The 27,712-nt window shown below is 45.0% G+C and overlaps 1 protein-coding gene across 3 annotated transcripts in view; it reads left to right on the forward strand.

Moving 5' to 3' along the window:
* Positions 1 to 12,744: 12,744 nt before the first annotated feature.
* Positions 12,745 to 27,712, forward strand: part of MGST2 (microsomal glutathione S-transferase 2) — a 37,452-nt gene continuing 22,484 nt past the window's right edge. The window contains exons 1-2 of one of the 3 annotated variants that reach the window (XM_019025762.3): positions 12,745 to 13,094; positions 25,548 to 25,647. In XM_019025762.3, the coding sequence (XP_018881307.1) occupies positions 13,037 to 13,094; positions 25,548 to 25,647 (158 nt within the window). In that variant the 5' untranslated portion in view covers positions 12,745 to 13,036. The remainder of the gene's footprint in view (positions 13,095 to 25,547; positions 25,648 to 27,712) is intronic. The other 2 variants (XM_019025763.3, XM_055384725.2) reach the window with 2 other exon arrangements.

The following is a 27,712-nucleotide window of genomic DNA, read 5'->3' on the forward strand; positions in this document are numbered from 1 at the left end:
CCACTGCGCCCGCACTTCTCCTCCCAGTTTTTAAAAAATATATATCTGATGGGCCAGAGAGATCTTGCCACTGCACTCCAGTCTGGGCAATGGAGCAAGACCCTGTCTCAAATAATAAATAAATAAATAAATAAATAAACAAATAAATAAATAAATCTGATGATATCTCTCCTGCCAGCGTTGTGGGGCATGCGTGTTTGTATATGGCAGCTCTTGTGGAAGCCACGCTTTTTCCTGGGGTCGCTTCTGTCTTCTTTAACACCCTGTTCTGGAAATACGTAATTCGGCTAGTCAAGAGTCCCAGCCTGACACCTGCAAAATATTTCTCACACAGGAAACAAGAATCAGGGACAGACCCTTAAGCCTTCTTGGGGCCCTGTGATCTCAAGATGAATGACCTTGACCATCTTTGGTGACCTGGGCTCCCACTTCTTTTCATTTCTAATGGACTCACAGGCACTTCAAACCTAGCCCCCTCCTTTGGTCTAAATTCTGTGGCAGTAAATTGCCCCATCATTAATGTACCTAGTTGTTCAGAAACCAGAAATGTGGAAATCCTTAACTCCTCTTTTCTCTCCCCCTTTGCTTTATCAGGCACGTCCAGTGCAGCGCCCAATTTTCTGGAGCTCATCCTGTCTCCTGAATTTTCAACCATGCACTCTACCTTGGCTCTGCTGTGGCCAGCTGACTTCCTGTGGGGCCTCTGCAATCCTGCCACCTAAGGGCCACCAGCCATACTCCTGGTGTCCCTGGCTCCTGTCTGAAGTGCCACACTTGCAGGGCATGGGGTGGTATCACTGGAGCCAAATGATGAACCCTGGGAAGCTGAGTTGTTACCTTGCAATGAGGTTGTTCTGGTGACTACTCAGGTGTGACAAAGTACCCCAAAGTTTAGGGGTTTATAACAACCATTTAATTAGGCTTTAATGAGTTATGTGGGTCAGTAGGGCACAGTAGGACTGGCATGTCTCTGCTCTTCAATGTCTGAGGCCTCAGCTGAGGAGACAATGGCTGGGAGTGCCCCCACAGCTGTGGGCTAGAATCATATGAACGTATATCCACGCAGGTGGGGCTGCGTGCTGGGGCCATAGCTGGAGCTGTCACCCAGGGCTCTTACACATGGGCTCACATGGTGCCCTTCGGGTAGCTGATTTCTCTTATGGCAGCCGAGGGCTCCAAGCATGAGGGCCCCGGTGAACAAAGCAGAAGCTGCACAGCATCACTCCTGCTGCGTGTCCCCACCTCACGACGGGAGAAATGGCAAAGAATTCGCAGTTCTGTTTAAAAACTGCCATGGGGGAAACTGCCCCAATGGGAGATGAGGTGTAGAAGACAAAGTCCTGAGAACACATGGACACATGGAGGGAACACACACACCAGGTCCTTTCGGAGGGTGGAGGGTGGGAGGAGGGAGAGGATCAGGAAAAATAACGAATGGGTACTAGGCTTAATACCTGGGTAATGAAATAATCTGCACAACCAGCCCCATGACACACGTTTATGTATGTAACAAACCTGCATATGTACTCCCGAACTTAAAATAAAAGTTAAAAAATATATGTAATAAAAGAAAATAAGTTCCCTCTCCTTTCCTCCCTTCAGTGGATTGTGCTGAGGTGCAGTTTCTCCACTCAGCCTGTCCAGAGATTCCCCAAGGGCTGGCTGGGGTGCCTGTGCGGTGACTGGCTACATCTCATCACAGGGCATCTGAAGCAGCACCCCACGTGGACATGCTCTGCTTCTGGCCAATCTGCCATACTTGGCTCTCCCATCACTTTTGCTGCCCTGATACTGCACCCGCCAAATAAAGCCTCAGCATTCCAGCCTTGTCTAGAAAGCATGGGCTAAGGGACCCTCTACAACCCATCTGCCCTGAAATGCAATTGATTTGTTCTTTTAAATCTCTTTCTCCATCCACACTGACATTTCCCTAGGCCAGGCCAACATCTTCTCTTGCCTAGACCATAATATGCTTTCCTAACAGATCCATTCGTATCTACACGAGTGATACTGCCCCATCAGTCCACACTGGTGTCAGAGTGATCTTTTTGAAACAAATCTCATCACAAAACCTTCCAGCTTAAAACCCATGACAGGCTTCACATCCTCCTTGTAAACAGGGTCTCTCAACCTCAGCACTACTGACATTGTGAGCGGGGCAACTCTTTGCTGTGCTGTGGGCACTGCCCTGTGCAACATAAGATATTTAGCAGCATCTCTGGACTCTACCCACTAGGGGCCAGTAGCACCTCACTCCCCAGCTGTAATAAGTAAAATGTCTACAGGCATCACCCAATGCCCCCTGAGGACAAAATCATCCCAGGTTGAGAACAGCTGGTATGAAGTAAGCATACTTAACATGACCCTATGTGGGCCAACCCTGGCACAGCAGACACTACTCTCTTCCAGGTCTCTAAGCAACAGCCACACCGGACTTCATTCAGGATTCTTTGACCATGCCGTAGCCTTTCCCTCTACAAGCCTTTTACTGTTCTTTCTCAGCCTGGAATATTCCCCTTTCTCCTTCCAGTCCACCCTCTGACACACACACACCTGTGCACCGTTCATCTAGCTAACACTTTAGGATCAGTCCTCAGCCAAAATGTCACTTTTGCGAAGGCTCTTCTTGCCTCCCAGACTAGGTTAGGCCCCCTGACATACATTCATATATGCAGTTGGGACCTCTCACAGCACTCCCCACATTGATCATGAATTAATTCGCTTTGGTTATGGCTTGTTAATGTACATCCTCCTCACTCTGCTATAAATACTGTAAGAGCAGGGCTGTTGCCTGTCTTGCTTATCCCTGGGTCTCAGCACTTAGTATGGAGCTTGGCATGTGGTAGGTACTCAATGCATTTGATGAATGAATGAACAAATGAACTTATGCACATTCTTTTTTTTTTCTTTTTCTTTTTTTGAGAAGTAGTCTTGCACTGTCTCCCAGGCTGGAGTGCAGTGGGGCGATCTCGGCTTACTGCAACCTCTGCCTCCCAGATTCAAGTGATTCTCCTGCCTCAGCCTCCCGAGTAGCTGGGACTACAGGAGCATGCCATCACACCTGGCTATTTTTTTGTATTTTTAGTGGAAATGGGGTTTTACCATGTTGGCCAGGCTGGTCTTGAACTCCTGACTTCATGTGATCCGCCCGCCTCGCCCTCCCAAAGTCCTGAGATTACAGGCATAAGCCACCACGCCCGGCCTTATGTGCATTGTTATTTTCTGGTTTGTTCCTTTCTTTCTTTCTTTTTTCTTTTCTTTTCTTTTCTTTTTTTTTTTGAGATGGCAGCTCAGGCTGGAGTGCAGTGGTGCAGTCATAGCTCACTGCAGCCTAGAACCCCTGGACTCAAGCGATCCTCCTGCCTCAGCTTCCTGAGTTGCTGGGATTACAGGCGTGAGCCACTGCACCTGGCCCCCTTTCCTTGTTTTAGATTTTTCTCTTTCATTGCAAAGCAGTACCCTCATTCCAGTATGAATAAACACCCAGTTCTCGGATGTTTTACCAACCAAACTGTCTGCCTGATCTTGAGAAACTCTTCAGACACTGCCCAGCTCTCTGACCCACTCCTTTCCAAAGAATTTATGCAAAGTTTTTGTTTTTTTTTTTTTAACCAAGCCACTTTAAAAGCTAGGGGTACATCAAGGGATCAAATCAAAGTCCAAGGTGTGGTATCCAATTCCTCAGAATATTGATCAAAAAACAGGCATCCCCTTGGCTAGGGATTTCCCCACCACCAGGTGGAAACCTTGTGTCTTTTCTCACCCCTCCTCTATCCCCTCGCAGTTTGCCACAGGGATGCCAAACGTAAAGTGTCCTTTTCTGACCCTTCTCCATGGAATGTACGTCTCTGGGGCAGCATCTGTGTTTGGCTTCTGTCTAGCTCTGAGTGGATCAGGACTAACGGTTAAATCCTGGTATTTTTACATTTGAGCACCTGTGGGTTTTGAGCAATTGACTGTTACAGGTCACTTGCTGGAAATGGTCAATGTGTTCATCTCTGAAAAACTGAATTTTTATAGGACATTATTTAGACATGATTTTGACAGTTTGTGTTAACTGACTTGTTCCATTTTCGCTGATGTGCATCTGTAGGGACTTCTGGAAACCTGGAGGAGTAAGCTATCACAGGGACCTCAGAGGGTGGCTTGCCTGGAAGCTGAGCTGCCTCTGGTGGTGTTATCCCGGCAGGTCTGGCAGCCCTGGATTGACTCCCCCTAGCGGTTTCACAAAATATGTTATTTTGATAGTGCACCTTAAACTGCAGCTCCTAGCTCTGAATGTGTGGCTGTTAGAATCCTTCTACTACAAATTAGGGATGAAATTAGATGACCAGCCAGTGGGACCTCTGAGAAGAGAATGAGAAATAGGCTCATGCAGGAGAGGGCGTGGAAGGGCGGATAAGCTGTTTTGTCTGGAATTCCTGTCCCAGACAGGTTTGTCTGGGAATGGCCAGAAACTGAAATTCCGAGGATATCATCCTGTCCAAGTCCCAGAAGCAAAGGTGAGAACCAGGCACACTCTAAGGGCAAGCAGGAGGGAAGAGGAAAAGAAAGAAGAACGAGGGAAGAACAAGAAGAAAGAAAGAAGGAGGAGGAGGAGGAGGAAGAGGAGGAGGAGAAGGGAGGGGGAGGAAGGGGAGGAGAAGGAGGGGAGGGAGAAGCGGAGAAAGGAAAGGACGAAGTGGAAGAGGAAGAAGAAAGAAAGAAAGAAGGAAGGAAGGAAGGAAAGAAAGAAAGAAAGAAAAGAAAAGAAAAGAGAACCAGGCAAGCAGTTTTCAAAGTTCTTTATCATCTTGCTAAGGTAGCTGAAGGATGCAGTCACAGGCCCGCATGCACAGGAAGGCTTTCCTGTTTGGGGCCAGTAGGTTTCTTGTTTTGTTGTGTTTCCTTTCTTTTTGTGCAGGACGTGACTTGGCCTCCGATCTAGACACATCGGTGTTTTTGTGAGTCATGTTCTAACAGGATTGTGCTGTGTTGAAATGACTGTTGTTTGGTGTGTCAGCCCAGATGCAGGTTTAGCACCACATTTCAAAGTGAATAAGAGCTGCTTTTAACTGTTTGTTCTTAATCCACCAACCTTTTGTGTTTTCTCATCAAAAGAGGGGTAGCTTGCCCTTTTTCTTTTGCCTTAAGCCCCAGAGAGACACCAAGTGAAGCCACGGTACCCCTTTTTTTTCTTTAAGTAGCCCAATCACATGCTATGCTGTAGGTTTCAAGAGAGTAAACTCTCCTCTGGTGCATAGAAATCTCAGTAAGTTCTCTGAGGCAGTAGTTGGTAGTCCTGGAGACTTTTCATTTAAATCAGTGTTTATTTCAAAAACGCCCTTGGTGATTCTAATGTGAGAATCACCAGTCTCCACGCACTTCAAAGCCAGTGGGCGGGGAAGTACTGGGCCCAATCAGCTGAGACTCGGCTCCAGCCACACTTACCTTTGCTGGTGCCTCAGAGCCTGTTGCCCTATCTCAGCCTCAGATTTCCCTCCCATGTCTGTCTGTCCTTCTCTCTTCCACCCAGGCATACTGTAAACTCCTCCAGTGGAAACCAGCATTTCCCCTGGGCTGCACCCCTGAGGCCTACAGGTCCCATCTATTCCCAGCCTCACCTCTTCCCTTCTGCCACTGCAGAACCTTCCACACCCCTTTCTCCTCTATCCTGGCACCACTGATGCTCACTTTGGGCACCTACCAGATTATTCACCCCCTCAACAGCCCTGCCCCATCTTCCCTCTTTGGGATGCAGTCAAATGGAGTGATTAGTCAAGCTCCTGAAGCTTTCTAGGTCTCAGTTTCAGTTTCCTTATCTATAAAATGGGAATAATTTACAGGCTCCTGGGAGTTTTGTGCAAGTTACATGAGACCACGTGTGCTTTGCTGGCGTGTCATAATGGATCCTGGATGAGGCCCAGACATCTGCGTGTTTCTGTCACCTCCAGTGTGGTAGCAGTGGTATGGGCTATGCTGAGAAACATTGGTTAAGACAGTGGTTCTCCACCTGGCTGTGCATTAGGATTATCTGGGAAGCTTTAAAAAGTTCAGGTGCCTAGGCTGAACCTGAGCTAATTAAATCTGAAGTTCTGTAATTTTTAATGACCCCTCCTCACATGATTCCAATGTGCAGCCAAAGTTAAGAGTAAAGGCTCTGGGGCAGCAGGACTGGGTTGTACTGACTCTGGGCCAGTCACTAACCTTTCAGCCTCAGTTTCTCCATCTGAAGAATGGGAATAATATATGCACTTTACTGTTTGACTATGCAGATTAGTTGAGATAATTCTGTCCAGTGGTTGGCATAGGGCCTAGTATAGTGCCTTCTGTTGGCTGGATTTGGGAGCTGGCAGGGTGGGCATGAGAGGCCCCCATCAGAGTGAGGCCTTCTCAGCAGCCCTGGGCTCATCCAGAGCACCTCAGGCCTCTGGGCTCCATGCTGTCCCGTCTCTTGCTGCTCTATCCCAGCAAGTTCAACAGTCGAGCTCTGAGCATGGCCTACAGGAGCCAGGGCATGTTCATGCCAGTGACCCTGTTTTAAAGCATCTAATACAAAGTACTATTCAGTTTAAAAAATTTGTAATGATTCCATGAAAAAGGCAAACCAATAGTATTAGTTGTTTTTGTTGTTGCTTAATTGCCAATATGCAGTATGTTACCTAATTTATGGGTTCAAATTTGGTTTAAACACAAAAGCAAAAAAAAAAAAAAGAATAGAAAGTTTTGTTTCATGTGTGGTAACCTGGAAACATGGCCACCATTTATATTATTATTATTTTTTTTTGAGACGGAGTCTGGCTCTGTCATCCAGGCTGCAGTGCAGTGGCACGATCACAGTTCACTGCAACCTCCGCCTCCTGGGTTCAAGTGATTCTCCTGCCTCAGCCTCCTGAGTAGAGTAGCTGGGACTACAGGCACGCGACACCATGCCTGGCTAATTTTTCTATTTTTAGTAGAGACAGGGTTTCACCATGTTGGCCAGGCTGGTCCTGAACTCCTGACCTCAAGTGATCCACCCACCTCGGCCTCCCAAAGAGTTGGGATTAGAGGCGTGAGCCACCGCTCCTGGCCATAATATTATTTTTGTGAAAATATGTGTTCTGAGGTCTAAACATTCAGCTTACAAATCTCCTTTTGGAACATAAGTTTTTGTAGAGTATGTAAGTGTATGAGTGTGTGTTTTGAATGTGTGATGGGAGTATATGAATGTGAATGTGTGAGTGCACAAGTGTGTGTGCGTGTGTGTGGGTGTTTATGAGTGTGGGTGTGTGTGTGTAGGAATGTGTGTGAATCTGGATGTGTGTGTGACTTTGTGTGTGTGTGGGGAGGGCTGCATGTGCTGAGAGCTGTCAAGAATGGGGACTTCTATTTCTCCTCACCAATCTCTAGATCCTGCTTTATTTTATCCTCTCCTAAGCCTTATGCAAACTTAAGACAACTCAGGTTGAGACCCTCTATTACTGTCAAAAGCCATTTTGAAGCAATTCAAATGCTCTGTTTCTATTCTTCTGGGAAATCTGTGCTGTCTCAGAAATTCTAATGGCATTCTAAAATCATCTGTTGCTTTGTAATATGGCCTTTTCAACAAAATAGGCCTAGTCTCTTCTGCTTTCGCCCAGGGTTGGAGGGCATCGGGATGGCAGAGAGAATGGGCAGGGTGGTAACACCTGTGGACAGCCAGCATCATGCCAGGTTCTGTGCTATTTGCTTCCTTCACATGACTTCCTTTATTCATCAGAGGAACCCTGCAAGGTCAGTATTATTATTTCCCTTTGAAAACACATGTCCAGGAAGTTTAGCAACTTGTCCACCATGACACAGAGATAGGAGCTTAAACATTGCACTCTTTTTTTCTACACTACATTGGTAACTGATCTTTATTTTCCTTGCCTTTCTTTTTCTGTCTTTATCTTTGAGCCTTGATATGTCATTACTGGTGCTGGGTAGTGGGCAGTTTCTGCTGGAAGGTAGCTGGCATTCAACTGTAACCCTTTGCCCTGTCTGGTCCAGGGCAAAGTCTCCTCAATGGGAATAAAATGCCTTTGCCTTCTTTAGCTCATTTCTTCACACTCAGGGCTACAAAGCAAAATGCTGCAGTTTCTGAAATGGGAGAAAATATTCCGTAGGATGACTAAAATTTCCTAAATTTTTGCAACATGTAGCAAAATGGAGCATAATTTCAAATTGTGTTTATCTGAGCTTTGCTTAAAAACTTACTGTGTTAAAGCCACTATTAAACCCAGCTACTCGGGAGACTGAGGTGGGAGGGTTGCTTGAGCCCTGGAAGTTGAGGCTGCAGTGAGCCATGATCATGTCACTGCACTCCAGCCACGGTGATAGAGTAAGACCCTGTCTCAAAACAAAACAAAACACAGAAAAACTGCTTTGTAGTTACAAGATTCTTCAACTAGTCAGGACTTCTAGCAAGATAATGTAATGAACTCTGGGTACATGGAGAGTTATGTGGTCATTGATAATCATGATCACTCTGATAGTTCCTGGGAAAGAGGTGTATTTTCTGTCTCTTTCTGCTACCTGGCCTGATGGCAGTGAGGACAGCCCTGCTGTAGTGCTCAGCAGAAACCTGGATGATGTGCTGTCAATTTTGGAAGGGTAGCAAGTGAACAGAGAGGGTGAGACCAGGGAATAATTTGGGGGGTTGCAATTGGTTTGAGGAAAAACCTTTTTTTTTTTTTTTTTTTTTTGAGATGGAGACAGAGCTTGACAGAGCAAGCTCTGTCACCCAGGCTGGAGTGTAGTAGCGCATTCTCGGCTCACTGCAACCTCCACCTCTTGGGTTCAAGTGATTCTCATGTCTCAGCCTCCCCAGTAGGTGGGATTACAGATGTGCACCATCATGCCTGGCTAATTTTTGTATTTTTAGTAGAGATGGGGTTTCACCATGTTGGCTAGGCTGGTCTTGAACTCCTGACCTCAGGTGATCCGCCCACCTTGGCCTCCCAAAGTCCTGGGATTACAGGTGTGAGCCACCATGCCCGGCTGAGGAAAAACATTTCTAAAGTTTAATATAACATTTCTTTTCATCTATTACCAAAATTATACTGAAAGAGTTACATTTAGAGTTTACATTTCATGAAAGCAGTTCTTTTACATGGTTCAGGTTTGTTTTTATGTGATCAAATCTTGGCCTCTCTGTTTCACCTTACCTAGAGTATAGTTTTGGTTACAGTGATTCAGTAGTAACCAAAGTCCTCAGAAAGTCTTTTAGGTTTCTTTTGAGTTTACATAGATAATAAAAATATTTTTAAAACATTTTACTATCATTACTGTCTTATTCCATTTTGTTGCTATAACAGAATACCACACACTGGGTAATTTATAAAGAAAAGAAATTTATTTCTCACAGTTCTGGAGGTTAGGAGGTTTAATATCAAGGTGCTGGCATCTGGTAAGGACCTTTGTGCTATGTCATCCCAAAGGGGGTGGGGGGGCAAGAGAGGGCCAAGCTCACATTTGTAACAATCCACTCCTATGATAACAACATTAATCCATTCATGGGAGCAGAGCTCTCATGGCCTAATCACCTCTTATTGTCCTACCTCTTAATACCATTATAATGGAAGTTAAATTTTAACATGAGTTTTGGAGGGGACAAACATTCAGACCATAGCAATTACCAGTATGCTGTTTGTCCTCTTATTTTCCTTTTCATAGAAAAATGTAATAAATGGAACATCCTAGAAGGATCTATGGGGACAACATTCAGGGAAAATGCCATTCCTCTTCAACCAATCCAGGGAAAACGTACAGAGAAACTCTAATTTTTGTGAGTTTTTGTTAATGCTATGGCAGTATTTCAGCTGTGGGTCACCTGGAAATTTTATCACTGCAGAAGGTGATAAACATTTCATTATACAATGCTCTATTCTTTTATACTTTCCTAGAGGCAATAACTGCATATACTGACAATGAAGATCTTTTTAAATAGACACACGGGGTTTTGAAGCACTTGAGATTTTATTGATTAATTGATTTTTTATTTTTTTACTTTGTGTCAACCATCTCTTAGAATCTGGATTTGGGGGACTGACTTAAGATTGGCTGGGAGAAGTCAGTAGGGAACCTCAGGATTTGTCCAGAAGCTGGGAAGTTGTTTTTTTTTTTTGTTTTTTTTTGAGACGGAGTCTCGCTCTGTCACCCAGGCTGGAGTGCAGTGGCGCGATCTCAGCTCACTGCAAGCTCCGCCTTCGAGGTTCACGCCATTCTCCTGCCTCAGCCTCCCGAGTAGCTGGGACTACAGGCGCCCGCCACCACGCCCGGCTAATTTTTTTGTATTTTTAATAGAGACGGGGTTTCACCGCGTTAGCCAGGATGGTCTGGAACTCCCAACCTCGGGTGATTCGCCCACCTCGGCCTCCCAAAGTGCTGGGATTACAGGCGTGAGCCACCGCGCCCGGCCGGAAGTTGTAGTTTTTAAACCAGTTGACTAGTACAGGTGTACCCAAGAGTTTCTCAAAATAAGAGTTACCAGCACCCAAAAGTTACAGTCATCAGCCAGGGCCACAATTCTCTGCTCAGCTCCTCCTGCTGTTGTTCCTCTCTTCCCGAGCCGTTCTCCGACTTTGAGAGCCTCTGCCTGTCCACAGGCCTAGTGTAGACCTCTCCTTCGAGATCTGTCATTTGGGAGGTTATTATAGTAGATGGTGATATGGGTTCAGGGCAGCTAGTTTGCAGTTTAGAATCTCTGCCATGTACTGAAGCCCAAAACTATTAAACTGAGTATACAAGAATGTTTTGGTGCTGCCCTGGCTTCTTGGCTCTACCTTCTTTTCTAATCTTAGTTGTCAATGATTTCAAGAGCAAACAGCCAAGGAAGCCTGAAGACCAACAAGAAACTTTGAGCAGACCTGGCTTGCAACTATTTATAAATTAATTTTGTTATTCCTTCTTTCCCATATATGTGTAGTTCCATGAATTCTACTTTGAACTGGTTATAACATCTTACTGGTTCCCTCATGAATGAGTTACATAAAAATTTTGATATGTTTTCATTTTATGTTGTATGAAAGGCATGATTTTTACCTCTGAAAGTATCTTTTAACATTAGGTACATTATATGCTAAGTACTTGTCTAGATACTTTATGTGTTTATTTTGCAGACACACAGAACACATTTGTATATGCCAGGTGCTGTTTTAAGTGCTCTGTAAGTATTAACTAATTCAGTCCTTAGAATAGGACTATGTCATTTAAACTTCTCTTCAGCTCTTATTAGCCCTATCTTATTAAATGGAGGCTCAGAGAGGCCCAAGGTTGTGTTATTAAATTGTAGGGTCTGTGTGAGGCTGAGGCAACTGCCCTCCCCAGAAGACACTGGGAGCTCCCTGCTAGGGACTAAATGTTTGTGTCCCCTCTGCAATTCATATGTTGAGACCCTAACCCCCAACGTGATGTTATCAGGCATTTGGCAGATAATTAGCTATAGGTGAGGTTATGAGCATAGGCCCCCATAATGGGATCTGTGCCCTTATAATAAGTGACCAGGAAGCTTGCTCTTTCTCTGTCTCCAACATGAAGGTGTCCTTCTGCAAACCAGGAAGAGGGCCCTCACCAGGAACTGATTGGCCAGCACTGTCATCTTGGACTTCCCAGCCTTCAGGACTGTGATGAATAAATTGCTATTGTAAGCCACCCAGTCTATGGTATCTTTGTTATAGCAGCTTGAGCCAAGATATACCCTCTAATGGTGCTGTCGGATGGGGTGAGGAAAGGCTCCCAGCTTTGTTTTTTGGGAAGCTGCATCTTTATTTTTATTATTTGTTTGAGACAGGGTCTCACTTTGTCACCCAGGCTGAAGTGCAGTGGAACGATCTTGGCTCACTGCAGTCTCAGGCTCCTGGGTTCAAGCAATCCCCTTGCCTCAACCCCCTAAGTAGCTGGGACTACAGGCACGTGCCACCATGCTCTGCTAATTTTTGTATTTCTTTAAGAGATGGGGTTTTGCCATGTTACCCGGGCTGGTCTCGAACTCCTGAGCTCAAGCCATTTGCCCATTTCAGCCTCCCAAAGTGTTGGGATTACAGGCATGAGCCATCCTTCCAGGCCAGAATCTGCATCTCTAAAGAGCAGATTCTCCTGCCTCAGCCTCCTGCGTAGCTGGGACTACAGGTTCATGCCATCATGCCCAGCTGATTTTTTGTATTTTTAGTAGAGAAGGGGTTTTACTGTGTTAGCCAGGATAGTCTTGATCTCCTGACCTCGTGATTCACCCTCCTTGGCCTCTTAAAGTGCTGGGATTACAAGTGTGAGCCATCGCGACCGGCCGGTTTATTTTTTTAAAAATGGCTGGGCACAGTGACTTGTGGCTGTAGTCCTAGCTACTTGGGAGGCTGAGGCAGGAGGATTACTTAAGCCCAAGAGTTGGAGACTGCAGTGAGCTATGATCGTGCCACTACACACTCCAGCCTGGGTGACAGATCAAGACCCTGTCTTAAAAAAAGTATGATTATTATCAGAGTCTCTAGGTGACAGTGAGAGGCAGCCTGGTGCAGGGGATAGGGCACAGTTGTAATCTGCTAGACTGGGTTCAAATCCTAAATCGGCCATTCAGAGCGTGAATAAATTAGAACTGGCTTAAATTAGCATTTAAAATGTCAACAGGATTAAGTAAGTACTTCCTTCTCACTTTTTCCACAGGAGGTGAGAAAGGTCTCAGCAAGGCCCTGGGAGGGAAGGGCGTGGGGATGAAAGGGATCCAGAGAGTCTGTGCATTGGCAGAGAAGATAGTGTAACTGGCACTGCGGCTGGAGGGCTGGTCCCACAGTGAGCTACAGCCCTGCCCGCTGGCCGTGGGAGAGGCTTAAAACAAACGCCGGAAGCAACTCCCAGCCCCATAAAGATCTGTGACCGGCAGCCCCAGACCTGCCTGCCTTCCTGACTTCTGTTCCAGAGCAAAGGTCATTCAGCCGCTTGAATCAGCCTTTTCCCCCCACCCGGTCCCCAACTTTGTTTACCCGATAAGGAAGGTCAGCATTCAAAGTCAAGAAGCGCCATTTATCTTCCCCTGCGCTCTACAAATAGTTCCGTGAGAAAGATGGCCGGGAACTCGATCCTGCTGGCTGCTGTCTCTATTCTCTCGGCCTGTCAGCAAAGTAAGAGGCATGGGAAGTTCGTGTGTGTGCGTGTGTGTGTGCGCGCGTGTGTGTGTGTGTGACAAGGCTTGCGGGAGAGAGAGGGAGGGAGGGAGATGGGTCCGGTGTTTTGTTTCCTACTTGCCCTTGCAGGTAGCTCTGGGTCCTCAGAGCACAGTCGCCTCAGGGTCACCCATGCCGCCTGCTCCCCTTCTTCCCAGGGGCAAGCAGAGACTGAGAACATTCCAGAGATTAGTTCTCCCAACTGGAACGCTGTGGGGCCTCCGAGCTCAGCGATTCTGCATCATCTGTGATTACGACCCACAGCCCGTTCAAACGAGCGTTAGTAGACTGCTAACCTGCAGGAAGTGGTGTGAATATTAATTACAAGTGTTCCAAAGGAAACGTGCCTGCTTCTAAACCTGGTTGTGATTTCTTGAACGTTGACGTTTTAATTAATGTGTTTTCTTAAATAAACTGCCTATGGTGGTATGATTATCAGATTGAAAAAAACTTCCTTCAGAAATATTAGCTTTAGATTAAGTAATTAGCTCTAAATTTTAAAACAGCTTCCCACTAGGATTGTTCAATATCCCGAGTGCCTGGTTAAATAGAGGGCTTTTACTCCATGGGAGTCACATTTGCTCAATTCATATTATCTTACCTACAATGTCAGCTGGGGAAAGGGGTCCGAGTGCAAGAGTGCAAGACTTCTTACCAAGCATGCATATTTCTTTATATTTCCAAGTATGCCTGTACCAGGAAATAGGGCCAAGCCGTAGACTGCTCAGGTTACACAAACAGCCAGAAGCAGGAAGGCCTCACAGCTGAGGATCCAGTCCAGGCCTCCGTGCATGCTCAATGTCTTGCCTAGCCAGTCTGTTTTGAGATTGTATGAAGATCTTGAACCTTCAGGCTCACGTTTTGTGGTTTGAGTCACACAATCTGTTGTGGAGAAGAGCAGGATATTTGTTTCTAATTAAAGAAGCACTTAGATCTGTTAAAAGGAAAACCCTAGACAAATTACATTTAACTGAGTTTAATTGAGCAAAGAACGATTCACAGTTGGGCATGGGGAACCGGAATAGGTTCAGAGAGACTCTGGGGCTGCCACGTGGTAGAAGAAGATTTACGGACAGAAAAAGGAAAGCGACTCCCAGAAAACGGAAGCATATAGTTCACGATGTACGGAGAAACCTTTAGGCCGAACTTAAAATATGTCAGAAGGCAGCTTTAGGCTAAACCTAATTTAACAGGTCTAAGGCTCACTGTTGGTAGCATCCTGACTCACAGGTGCTACCAAACCTGCATGCGCCTTTATCCTAGGCCTGCAGGTCCACAGATGTCCCAAAGCTGACAGAGGTGCTCATCCTCCCTGTTTGCTGCTTGTGCAGGGGGTGTGTGAACTGGGGCCAGAATGTTAGGGGGCTGGATGGGGTAGGGGTGGGGAGAGAGGAGAGGAGACTGGGTGAATGATGATTAATGGTGGACAGGGAATGTTTAATGACAAGGTGTTAGGGCCGGGCGCGGTGGCTCACCCCTGTAATCTGAGTACTTTGGGAGGCCAAGGCAGGTGGATCACGAGGTCAAGAGATCGAGACCATCCTGGCCAACATGGTGAAACTCCGTCTCTACTTAAAATACACAAATTTGCTGGACGTGATGGCACGCTCCTGTAGTCCCAGCTACTAGGGAGGCTGAGGCAGGAGAATCGCTTGAACCTGGGAGGGGGAGGTTGCAGTGGACTGAGATCACAGCACTACACTCCAGCCTGGCGACAGAGCGAGACTCCATCTCAAAGAAAAAAAAAAGATGTTGATGAAGGGTTGAACTTTGTAAAATAATTGAAAAGCTGTATTCTGAGCCAAACATGAGGGACGAGTGGCCGGTGACAGCCCAAGGAGATTCTAAGAACATCTGCCCAAAGGGGTCTGGCTACAGATTGGTTTTATACATTTTAGGGAGACATAAGACATCAACCAATTCATGTAAGATGTACATTAGTTTGGTCCCAAAAGGCAGGACACCTGGAAGTGGGGCATGGGCTTCCAGGTCATAGGTGGATTTAAAGATTTTCTGATTGGCAATTGATTAAAAGAGTTTATCTACAGACCTCAAATCCATAGAAGGGAGTGCCTGGGTTAAGATAAGGGGTTGTGGAGGCCAAGGTTCTTACTATGCAAATGAACCTTCCAGGTAGCGGCGTTTGGAGAGAATAGATTGTAAATGTTTCTTATGAGACTTGAAAAGGTGCCAGACTCTGTTAATTCTCTCCTGGATCAGAGAAAAGACCTGGCAAGGGAAAGGGATTTTCTACAGAATGTAGACTTTCCCCACAAGAGACAACTTTGCAGGACCATTTCAAAATATGACAAAGAAATATATTTTAGGGTAAAATACTTCAATTTCTTTCAAGGCCTGCTGTCTGTCATGTGATGCTATACTAGAGTCAGGCTGGAATTTGGTGTCTTATTTCTACAAAAAGTCTTAAGTGTTAGATTTTTTAAAGGGAAGGTGGGGTTAAAGAAAGACACAGAGAGAGAGAGAGAGAGAGAGAGAGGAGGGGGAGAGGGAAAGAGAGAGAGGCTTTACAACAACACAGGTTTATTACAAAAACCTGTGGAAATGGGGGACCAGCTTAATGCCAGAGCCCGCCATTGCTTACAGGCTGGGGTATGTATAGGTATGGGTGGGAGGGGTTTGGGCAGTATGGCTTGCTGCCTTGGAGGATATTGATAAGATGTTCTTATGTTCAGGTGGTTTGGCCAGGGATGTTCCTTGGGCTCTGTCAGGATTTGATAGGGATATTTCTTCAGTTGGGCCTTTGCTTGGCAGGGTATGATAAAGATGTTCCTGTGTCTTGTGGTCAGGTGGCTAGGCAGGATTTCTCAGGGCCCGAACCCCCATGGAATGTTTCACTTTGACCAAGGTCTGTGAAATGGCAGGGGGCTTACAAAATGGTGTAGTTTGGATTAACATTAAGGTCTGTTTTAATGTTAATGCTGGTCAGTTATGCCTGAATTCCAAAGGGAGGAGGATATAATGAGGCACATCTGACACCTTTTCCCCATCATGGCCTGAACTCGTTTTTTAGGTTAACTTTGGAATGCCCTTGGCTGAGAGGAGGACTCCATTTAGATGGTTGGGGGGCTTAGAATTTTATTTTTGGTTTACAAAGGAGAGAGTGTGTAAGAGGGAGACAGAGAGAGGAAGACACAACTGTTTAGCTGGCATTAGGAACCAGAATTTGCTCCTTTTGCAAGTCTGATGTTCATGGAGTCGGGACACCATGTGCCATGGTTGAAGCAGCTTAGGTTTTCAAGACAGAGCTGTATCTGTTGGTCTAGCCACTTCCTAGCTGGGTGTCCCTGTTCAGGATATACTGCCCTTCAATGTCACCATCAAAGAGGGTTTAATGGGACGCTGGGGAGGAAATCCCACCACAGTTCCTGGCCCCATGTAGGCGCTCAGCACTGTCAGTTCCCATCCTAAGGTCCTTCTTCGAAGAGAGAAGTTTCTGCTGCATGGAGAGGTAGAGACGGGGTGAAGGTACCCAGCTGTGGCTGGGTGGGCATCACAGGGGGTAAGGGGCAGAGAGAAAGCTTCCCCTTCACCCTCTGAAGGTTCACTGAACGTCAACTGACAAAAGGCAGATTAACAGGAGAAAGGGTATGACAATTTATTTTAATATGCACAGCATGAGAGAATGGTTGCCCAATAATCCAAAGGGGTACAGCAGTTTGTATACCATTCTTCACAGGGGAGGGAGGAAATGGGGAATGCAGACAATTCTTTTGAGTGGTAGTAAACAATTATTAGGGAGAATGAATGGACTGGGAGACAAAGTAACTTGTCAATGATTCTCTGGAATTTGATTGGCCAGAGGGGTAGGCTTAATCTGGTGGGAAAGTCCGTCCAGGTGTGTGCATTCCTCGGTCTTCTTTTCCACATGAGATAATGAGGTCTGAGGGAGGAGACGGCAGGCAATTGTGTTTGTCTTAGGGGGTCTGGTTTCTAGGTAGATAAGGGAGTTTCAGAGGACTGCTGAGCTGCATCCTGTGCCTTGGTAGAGACCACAGGTTGAGACAGGAGGCAGTGGAGAGGTCACAAAGACCTTGAGGCAGCTTCTTTAGTTCAGTCATATTTTGAGGTGCAATATTCTGATTTCCTTCGGTGGGGGGCGGGGCGGGGGTTAACAGAAATACCAAACTCTGTGAAATCTTTTAAAGAGGTTTATTCTGAGCCAATATGAGTGACCATGGCTCGGAGAAAACACAAACCCAAGAAGCCTTCAGTGGGTGGTTCCAAGGCAATTGGATTACAGTTTGGTTTTATACGTTTTAAGGAGGCAGGAATTGCAGGCAAAGACATAAATCAATACGTGGAAGGTATCTATTGGTTCGGCCCCAAAAGGTGGGATATCTTAAAGCTAGGGGGCTTACAGATTATAAGTGGACTCAGAGATGCTCAGATTTGCAGTTGTTAAAGGAGTAAAGCTTTGTTTAAAGACTTGAATTCAGCACAAAGAAATGCTTACATTAAGAGAAGGGGTGGCCAGGTGTGGTGGTTCATGCCTTTAATCAAGCACTTTGGGTGACCAAGGTGGGTAGATTGCCTGAGCCCAGGAGTTCAAGACCAGCCTGGGCAACATGATGAAATGCTGTCTCTATTAAAGATACAAAAAATTAGCTGAGTGTGGTGGCACTCACCTGTAATCCCAGCCACATGGGAGGCTGAGGTGTGAGAATTGCTTGAGCCCATGGGTTGCAGTGAGCCGAGATCGCACCACTGCACTCCAGACTGGGTGACAGTGAGACCCTATCTCAAAAAAAAAAAAAAAAAAAAAAAAGAGATAAAGAGGTCATGTGATGCTATACCAGCGTCAGATGGAAAGTAAGCCGCGTACTGGGTTAATTTAAAAGAGCTGGCCTAATGAGATTTGATGGTTTGTAGGGCGTGACTTAACCCTTGCCTTGCAAGGCCTTAGGTCTTGTCTACAATTTGATGTCTTCTTGCTGCAGCCGGCTTTGTTAGTCTTATGATCCCCATTTTAACCTTAATCCTGGGCAGTTGTGCCTAGACTCCAAACGGGAGGGGGCACAACCAGGTGTGTCCTACCTCCCTTCCCCTCACGGCAGGGAATTCAGTTTTTCAGGTCTCTCTGGGGTTCCCTTGGCCAAGAGTGGGTCTGTTCAGTTGTTTGGGGGTTGGGATTTCATTTTTGGTTTCTCCTCAGCACATGTGTATCTCTGGAGAAAGCTAGGGAAAGAGGAAAGACAGGCAAAGCAAAAGGAGATTATTATCTAGAGGTTTTAATCAACTCATAAGAAGGGAAATAAAGTTGAAACTACAGAAAAGGAGGTGAAATAGCACCCCACTGTCATCATATATTCATCATATATACGTATATATATTTTAAGACATACTGCTCTGTCACCCGGGCTGGAGTGCAGTGGTGTGATCTCAGCTCACTGCAGCCTCTGCCTCCCGAGGTCAAGCAAGTCTCCTGCCTCAGCCTCCCGGGTAGCTGGGACTACAGGCGCGCCACCATGCCCGGCTAATTTTTGTTGTTGTTCTTTTTGTTTTGTTTTGTTTTTTTGAGAGGGAGTCTCACTCTGTGGCCCAGGCTGGAGTGCAGTGGTGCGATCTCGGCTCACTGCAACCTCTGCCTCCCGGGTTCAAGTGATTCTCCCGGCTCAGCCTCCTGAGTATCTGGGACTACAGGCACACGACACTGCACCTGGCTAATTTTTGTATTTTTAGTAGAGACGGGGTTTCACCGTGTTGGCCAGGCTGGTCTTGATCACCTGACTTCAAGTGATCCACCCGCCTCAGCCTCCCAAAGTGCTGGGATTACAGGCACGAACTACCGCACCTGGCCCCACTCTCATCATATTATTCCAAAAATAGCCATGGTCTCTCTGAGGCCCCTCACCTGAGAGAACAGAAGGGCTTCTATCCCTTGGGGCTGGAGGTGAGCCCAGCTGAATCCTCTTTCTTGGGGCTGGACTGGGAGTAGGTGGGATATCTCAGTACCTCTTCCATTTACTGAAGCTCATTCCTCACACTTGCTAGTGTCACAAACAGATGCCCATTGGGTGCAATTAGCATAAGAAAAGATAGCACTTTTAAGGCTTGCTTACTCCCAGCCTCATTTTGAAGCTCTAGGCTCCTGTGCATTACTAATTCATAAGTCTAGGAGCACATACCTTTCATTATTTCCATTTTATAGGTGGAAACAAGAAGACTTGCCAAGTATTTTCTGCAAGGCTGTGAAGCATGTTAGAAGCAATGGTAATAGCAGGTGCAGAGTGGCCAAGTCCTCATTTCCCCCTCAATGGACAAATCCCTTTAGCTGAGCCCATGAGTCATTGGCCTTTCCAGATTGATGCTGCCCTGGAGGGATGGAGCCCAGGATTGGAGACAGCCAGGGCCCATCTGTACATTCCTTCTCCTCACTCTGCTCTCTCAGGCTGCAGTGTGAATGAGAAAACTCCAATCCCAAGCATTTACACACTTTTTTTTTTTTTTTTTTTTTTGACTCGGAGTACAGTGGTGCGATCTCAGCTCACTGCAACCTCCGCCTCCTGGGTTTCAGCAAATCTCCTGCCTCAGCCTCCTGAGTAGCTGGGACTACAGGTGTGCACCACCAAACCCAGCTAATTTTTATATTTTTAGTAGAGACGGGATTTCACCATGTTGGCCGGGCTTGTCTCAAACTCCTGGCCTCAAGTGATCCACTCGCCTCAGCCTCCCAAACTGTTGGGATTACAGGCGTGAGCTACCGGGCCCGGACAGCATTTACACACTTTAGATATTCAGTGACAATGTTTAAATCCTAAACAACAGCTTATTTGTAGCAGAAGGGGATTAGTGGAAGGGAAGAGCCTGCTTTGAGAGCCCTTGCTACACCAGGATCAATATTGACTTCTTGTGAGAGGGGGAGATCATATCCTGTTCCAGTAGGAAACACATTGCCTCTAATACTCTTAACACAGGGGAGACCCAAACTACACACTTGGTGTGGAATTTTAAAAGGAAACATTTTAAAAATATTAGCAGGTAGGAAACAGATATTGAGGTACTAAAACAAGTCAGACAAGGGGATAGTGGGGGAGACAACTGGTAAGGAGCTAAAACTGAAATAAATAATGTGAAGCGAAATAATAGTTACTGTAACCCAACTGAACGTGGGTCCATTCGCCCAGCATACAGAAACAAACACAAGCACCAGGATTTGCAGTGACAGAAAGGGAAGCATTGATTGCAGGGTGCCAAGCAAGGAGAACTGGGCAGCTAATGCTTAAGACCCTAACTCCCCAATGGCTTTCAGGCAAGGGTTTTAAAATTTTATTTATTTTATTATTATTTGAAACAGGGTCTTGCTCTGTCACCCAGGCTGGAGTGCATTGATCCTGGCTCACTGCAGCCTTGTCCTCCCAGGCTCAAGCGATCCTGCCTACTCAGCCTCCTAAGTAGCTGGAACTACAGGCGTGCACCATCACCACACCTGGTTAATTTTTGTATTTTTATTTTCTAGACATGGGGTCTCACTATGTTGTCCAGGCTGGTCTCAAACTCCTGGGCTCAAGCAGTCCTCCTGCCTTGGCCTCCCAGAATGCTGGAATTACAGGTGTGAACCACCATGCCTAAATGGGTTTTTAAAATTTGTTTTATAGAGATAGGGTCACACCATGTTGCCCAGGCTGGTCTTGAACTCCTAGTCTCAAGTGATCCTCCCACCTCGGCCTCCTGAAATTCTGGATTACAGGAGTGAGCCACCAGACTTGGCCCAAGCAAGGGTTTTTAAAAGCAGGGGTATATTTCAGGAAAGCAGAAGATATAGGAAAAATAATAAATCAATACATGGAGGTTATACCTTCGTTTGGCCTCAAAAGGCAGGATATCTTGACACAGGGGCTTACAGGCCACAGGTGGATTCAGAGATTCTTTGGTTTGCAGTTGGTTAAGGGAGCAAGGCTTTGTCTAAAAACTTGGGGTTAGCAGAAAGAAATATTAAGGTTCTAAACTAAAAAGTATCTGAGACAATTTAGAAAATTTATTTTGCCAGGGTTAAGGACATGCCCATGACACAGCCTCAGGGGCTTCTGACAACATGTGCCCAAGGTGGTCAGGGCACAGCCTGGTTTTATACATTTTAGGGAGACATGAGACATCAATTCATCTATGTCAGATGTATATTGATTCAGTCCGGAAAGGCGAGACAACTCAAAGTCTGTATCCAGGTCATAGGTAGATAGGAGACATTCTTTTGAGTTTCTGATTAGCCTTTTACTGAATCGAAGGAAGCAATCAGATATGTATTGTCTCAAGTGAGCAGAGGAATCACTTTGAGTTCTGTCTGTCCTTTGTCCACAAGGAATTTCCTTGTGGGTAAATTGTGAGGGAGCTATGTAGTTTTTTTTTTCTTTTTTTTATCTGGGGTCTAGGCAAAGTGGCTCACATCTGTAATCCCAGCACTTTTGGAGGCTGAGGCGGGTGGATCACTTGAGGTCAGGAGTTCAAGACCAGCCTAGCCAACATGGTGAAACCCCATCTCTGCTAAAAATACAAAAAACTAGCTGGGCGTGGTAGCACATACCTGTAATCCCAGCTACTCAGGAGGTTGAGGCAGGATAATTGCTTGAACCCAGGAGGTGGAGGTTGCAGTGAGCTGAGATCATGCCACTGCACTCCAGCCTGGGAGACAGAATGAGACTCTGTCTCTTAAAAAAAAAAAAATCTTTATAGCTATCTTATTTAGGTATAGAATGGGAGGCAGGTTTGTCCAATGCAGTTCCCAGCTTGACTTTTCCCTTTGGCTTAGTGATTTGGGGGTCCCGAGATTTATTTTCCTTTCACGAAAATAAAGTGTGTGTGTGTGATTCTCTGCAGGCCCCTCAGGAAGAAATTTAGAACAGGGAATGGTGGTCAGAATTCAGTCCTCAGTTCCCGCTTAGCTGAGGTCTATGTGACGGTGGTCAGCATTTTCCATCTGATGGAGGTCCTGGTTTCTGAGAAACAACTCAAGAATCTATGTGAAGACGTTATCTTTAGTTTCTATAGGGAACCGAACGTCTTGTAACTCTGTCTTATTTGGGTGACTATTATTTAAACTATTATTATCTTCTCGCTTAGCGGGACTGAAGGCTAGCAAGGTGCTTGGAATTTCCCTTGAAGGAACTCAAGAGTTTTTATTTCCATGCTTGAGGTGGCTAGCAGGTCCCTAAGAGTGTTCCTGGCTCTGTCTCAATGCCAGAAGTTTATTATGGGGTGAAAAGAGGAAGTTAAGGACAGGAGGCAAGACCTATTGAAGGCTCAAAAACTGACAGAGGGGGAAGTATGGATGTGGAAGTGAAAGAAGTCCACAGAGCTCATCACAAGATGAAGGTGGTCCCAGGCATCAGAGTTGATTATCTAACGAAATAAAGGAGAAGAAAGTCATACTGTTTTATAACAGGGAAATGTCGGCAGGTAGGAGCCATCATCCCCAAAGTTTTCTTGTACCTGCTGGGCAAGGTGTCAGAGCCCTGGCAATGGAAAGTGATTGGCCCACAGGGAGTAAGAATTTACTGACAACAGTATAGGTTTGAAAAGGAAAGTTTTATTAGATTGAGAGAAAGCTGCAGAAGAGTGCAGCGGGCTGCCTCAGCGAGAGGACTGAGCGCGCCGGGGAGGATTTTCCTTAGGGGTATTTATGGACCTTAAAGCAAGAGCTTAGGGGTAATTTAGTCCATATTAGCCACGTACGTCATGATAAATGATTACATTTGTAGACATTTTGGTGTCGTAATGTCAGCAAGGGTTGCACAATGAGTTTTGTCATGCATGCATTCCGGAGATGTATAGAGGTAGAGAAAGTCTAGTTACGTATAAATTTTGGGGAAAGAAGCCTGGAACCAGCCTTAGATATAGGGAAGATCAATTATTTCTAAACTCCTCAGATAAGGAGTTCTGCCTCTGGATGGTCGGCTTCATGGCCACCAGGTGGTCTTTGCTCTCTTTAGTGGCCCCTCCCTCCTGGCCTCCTCATCTCCAGGCAATCTTTATGTCACTATAGATTCATTTGCATTTTGAGAATTTTATATAAATGAAATTATTCAGTAGTACTCTTTTTTAAAATCCTTGCTTTCATTCAGCAAAATTATTTTGAGATTCACTCATTTTTGGGGGGTATCAATAGTTTATTCCTTTTTCTTATTGTTAAGTAGTATCCCATTGTATGGCTCTATCATGATTTATTTTATCTACTCACCTGTTGATGGATACTCTTATGAGTCAGGGTTCTCCAGAGAGACAGAATCAATACACACACTCACACATAGACACACACACGGAGAATTATTTTAAGGAATTGGCTCACACAATTGTGGGGGCTGGCAAGTCTGAAATCTGCAGGAAAGGCTGGTAGGCAAAAGTTGATGTTACAATCTGGTGTTGAAGGCAGTCTGGAGGCAGAAGTCCTTTCTCTTTGGGGGACCTCAGTCTTACCTCCTAGGGCCTTCAACTGATTGGATGAGGCCCACCCACATTAAGGAGGGTAATCTGCTTTACTCCAAGTCAATTGATTTCAGTATTAATCACATCTAAAAAAACACCTTCACAGCAACATTTAGGCTGGTGTTTGACCAAACAACTAGGCACCATATGCTAGCCAAGTTGATGGGTAAAATTAGCCATCACAGAGTTGTTCCTGTTACAAACAAAGCTGCTGTGAATATTTGTGTACAATTCTTTGTACTGAAGGAAATAAAAATATTTTACCCAAGATAGATTTCTTTGACAGATTTTGAAATGGCCCTGCAAAGCTGTTTTTTGTGGGGGAACTTTGCATTGTGGAGAATCTCCATGAATGCAGCAAGGCCTTCCCTTGTCCAGATCTGGGAGAGATTAATGGAGTCTGACACCTGTAAAGATCTGGAAGAAACACTTACCATCTATTTTCTCCGAGGGGCTGCTATCTGTGAGATTGCATCTGCATAACATGACTCCCTTGGCTAGCTGAGCCGCCTCTTCTTCCCCTCCCATATCCTGTCTTGCCACTAAAACCTGACTTACCACCATAACCTGTTTTTTTGGCCATGTTCTGAGCCTGCATTGCTTCTGTGAACCCAAAATATCTGATAGGTCTCAACCAATTTAGAAAGTTTATTTTGTCAAGGTTAAGGACATGCCCGTGACATAGCCTCAGGAGGTCCTGATGACATGTGCCCAAGGTGGTCAGGGTACAACTTGCTTTTATACATTTCAGAGGGACATGAGACATCAATCAGTATGTGTAACATGTACATTGGTTTGGTCTAGGTAAGGCAGGACAAATCAAAGCAGGGGCTTCCAGGTCATAGATAGATAAGAGATAAAGGTTGCATTCTTTTGAGTCCTTGATAAGCCTTTCACTGAATACACAATTTAGTCTGGCTCAGTGAATCTGCATTTTTTTTTTTTTTTTTGAGACAGAGTTTCACTCTTGTTGTCCAGGCTGGAGTGCAATGGCGTGATCTCGGCTCACTGCAACCTCTGTCTCCCAGGTTCAAGTGATTATCCTGCCTTAGACTCCTGAGTAGCTGGGATTACAGGCATGCACCACCACGTCCGGCAAATTTTTTGTATTTTTAGTAGAGACAGGGTTTCTCCATGTTGGTCAGGCTGGTCTCGAACTCCCGACCTTGGGTAATCCACCCGTCTCAGCCTCCCAAAGTGCTGGGATTACAGGCGTGAGCCACCGTGATCGGCACATTTTTACATAAGCAATCAGATATGTGTTTGTCTCAGATGAGCAGGGGGTGACTTTCTGTCCAGCACCTGTGAAGGTAAGCTTTTCCTTGTGGGCAAATTGTGCTTTGTAGCTATCTTATTTAGGAATTAAAATGGGAGGCAGGTTTGCCTGCTGGAGTTCTCAGCTTGACTTTTCCGTTGGCTTAGTGATTTTGGGGTCCTGAGATTTATTTTCCTTTCACATTTCTGTAGCCTCAAGATGGCATATGAACTTCTGTACCTCACTGTGGAGCGGGGTCTTTGTTCTGAAGGCTGCTATGTATACATATGAAATAAATGTGTGTGATCTTTCTTTTAACTTCTGTTAATTAATCTGCCTCATGTCAGTGATTTTCAGTGAACCTCCAGGGGGCCAAGGGCTTTGGCCTCTACAGTATGGACATAAAATTTTGTTTCTCTTAGGGAAATACCTATGAATGGAATGACTGGGTTATACATTGGAGGTATGTCTAACTAAAAGACTTCCTTCCAAACTGTTTTTCAAAGTGGTTGTACCGTTTTACATTCCCACCAGCATTGTATGAAAGTTTCAGTTGCTCTCATATCCTCTCCTGTCTTTTTTAATTGCTATCATCTGTCTTTTTGATTTTAGACATTGTAATAGGTATGTAGTACTATCTAATTGTGATTTAAATTTGCATTCCACTAATGACTAATGACGTGCCCCATCTTTAACGCAACGTTTCCCTTTACTTGCAGGTTATTTTGCTTTGCAAGTTGGAAAGGCAAGATTAAAATACAAAGTTACGCCCCCAGCAGTCACTGGGTCACCAGAGTTTGAGAGAGTATTTCGGGCACAGTAAGTAATGCTTCTTCCACCCTTCATGGATCTGTGCCTGCCATAGAGACACAATTCCTGACTAGGGGAAAGGGATATGGAGAAGACCCTAAGTTCATGTGCAATATCTAGTTATAACAAGTCACTCTTCACAGCCAAGACCGTTCTCAGAATCCAGAAAGTTTGAAGGGTTCGGGGCATGAAGTCTCTGCCCACATCTATTACCAATTCAGCAGGGTATATTTACAGAAAAGGCTGGGATCTCAGGAGGGACTGCTGTGTCTCCCAAGGAGGGTCACTGGGTCAAAGAGGTCCCCTGGAGCCTTGTGAGACCACAATAGTCTGAAGTTGGATTGGTTATGCTACAATTTTCTATCTTATTTTTTCCTCCCTACTTCAGAACAGAGGTAGATCAGGATTAATCTTCTGCCAGTTTCTCTGTGAACCATTTCTTAAAATCAGAAACCTGTAAGAATGAGAAAGCTTGCCAGCTCACATGCATGCGCCATGTTTTTTGATCATCTTGTGCTCCTTGTTTTTTCAGACGCACACAAAATGTTCCACCATAAACACCGTGAACTTGCCTGCTGCAGGAACGCTAGGGCGTACTTTATATTTCATCCCCCAAAATACGTGCTTTAAGAAACATTTCATGCGTCACTACTGATATATCATTGGGTTCTTTTGTTACCATCTTGGGATTTTTCATTTATGTTTACAAGTGAGATTGGCCTACACTTTGCCTTTCTTGTCTGGTTCTTGTCTCATTTTGATACAGATGAACCTAGTGTCAAATGAGTTGGAGGAAGCATCCTGTTCTACTTTCTTAGAGAATTTTAATAAGATTGGAAGAGTGTGTTCCTTCAAGGTTGTGTAGAACTTGCCTTAAAATAATCTGGGCCTAATGTTTTTCTGGTGGGGAATTTTTAAATTATGGGATTTGCATTCTTTAATGATTATTGGACTAGGCAGGCTTTTTGTTACATCTTGAATCAATTTTGGTAGGCCTTGGTCCTTGAGATGATAACATTGGTCTCTTGATTACCCACTTGCTCCAAGGAGGGTTTTACAGACTACTCCTTAGGCTTGAAAGCGTTGGGTGAATACCACCGGGAGTACACGAGATAATTGTAAGAGGTGTGTAGACTTGGTTTTAAATAACATTGAACTACATGATGAGAAGTCATTCTCATTTCAATTATCTTTGAATCCTTATGGTTATGTCAAGTGGAAAGTATTGGTTTGGAGCCAGCATGTCCCACACCTCAAAATTAATGTTTATTTTTATCAAAGTAATTTATGTACATGATCTGAAGATAAAGTGGGATTACAGGTTTTATGACAACAAATAACTCTTCCTTGTCCCTACCTCCCCTCTCCCTCTATCCCTAGAGATAACCCTTTTTGATTACTACTTTGGATATTTACTTCTGTATTTCTAAACATTATACTTTCACTGCTATTTATTGATTCACAAATTTTAGACATTGTCAGTTGGCTTCTTTTTATGGAAGAAATAATTTCATGCTCCTTTACTTCCTCTTTTCCTTACCTCATCCTTCCAGTAACATTATATCACTCTGTTGAGTTAAATCAATAGCCAATGTTTATATTATTGTGATTAAGAAAATAATGTTGAAAGCAGGGCCTTATAGTATACTGTGGTTACATTTCCTTCTTGTGCAATTTTTTTTCCCTAGGGTTAATAATTGTCTCTTTATTTCTTTGTTTGCTTAGTTTCATGCCCAAATCTTCTGCAGAACTGAAAATCTCCTTTCATTACATTCAAATGCATTAGATAATCTAGTGATAACATTTTTCTGTCTTGGAGTCATTTCTGCCTGAGTCCTCCACTTTTCGCTTCAAGCTGCGGGATGCTCTTGGTGCTTGCTGCACAGCTGCTATCCTGGGACTTCCTGTCACCATCCTAGAAATTTCCCTTATCCTGTCCTGATTTGGATTTCCTGGACCTCCTGTTTTCCTGTTTATTGGTTTTCTCTCTCGTTTTAGTGGAGTACACCCTTCAGAAGCTTCCTGAGAGAGGGTGAATGTTTGGTAAAGTTTTGAGACTTCACATATCTGAAAA

This window comes from Gorilla gorilla, chromosome 3 (genome assembly GCF_029281585.2).
Source record: "Gorilla gorilla gorilla isolate KB3781 chromosome 3, NHGRI_mGorGor1-v2.1_pri, whole genome shotgun sequence".
Classification (NCBI taxonomy): Eukaryota; Metazoa; Chordata; class Mammalia; order Primates; family Hominidae; genus Gorilla; species Gorilla gorilla.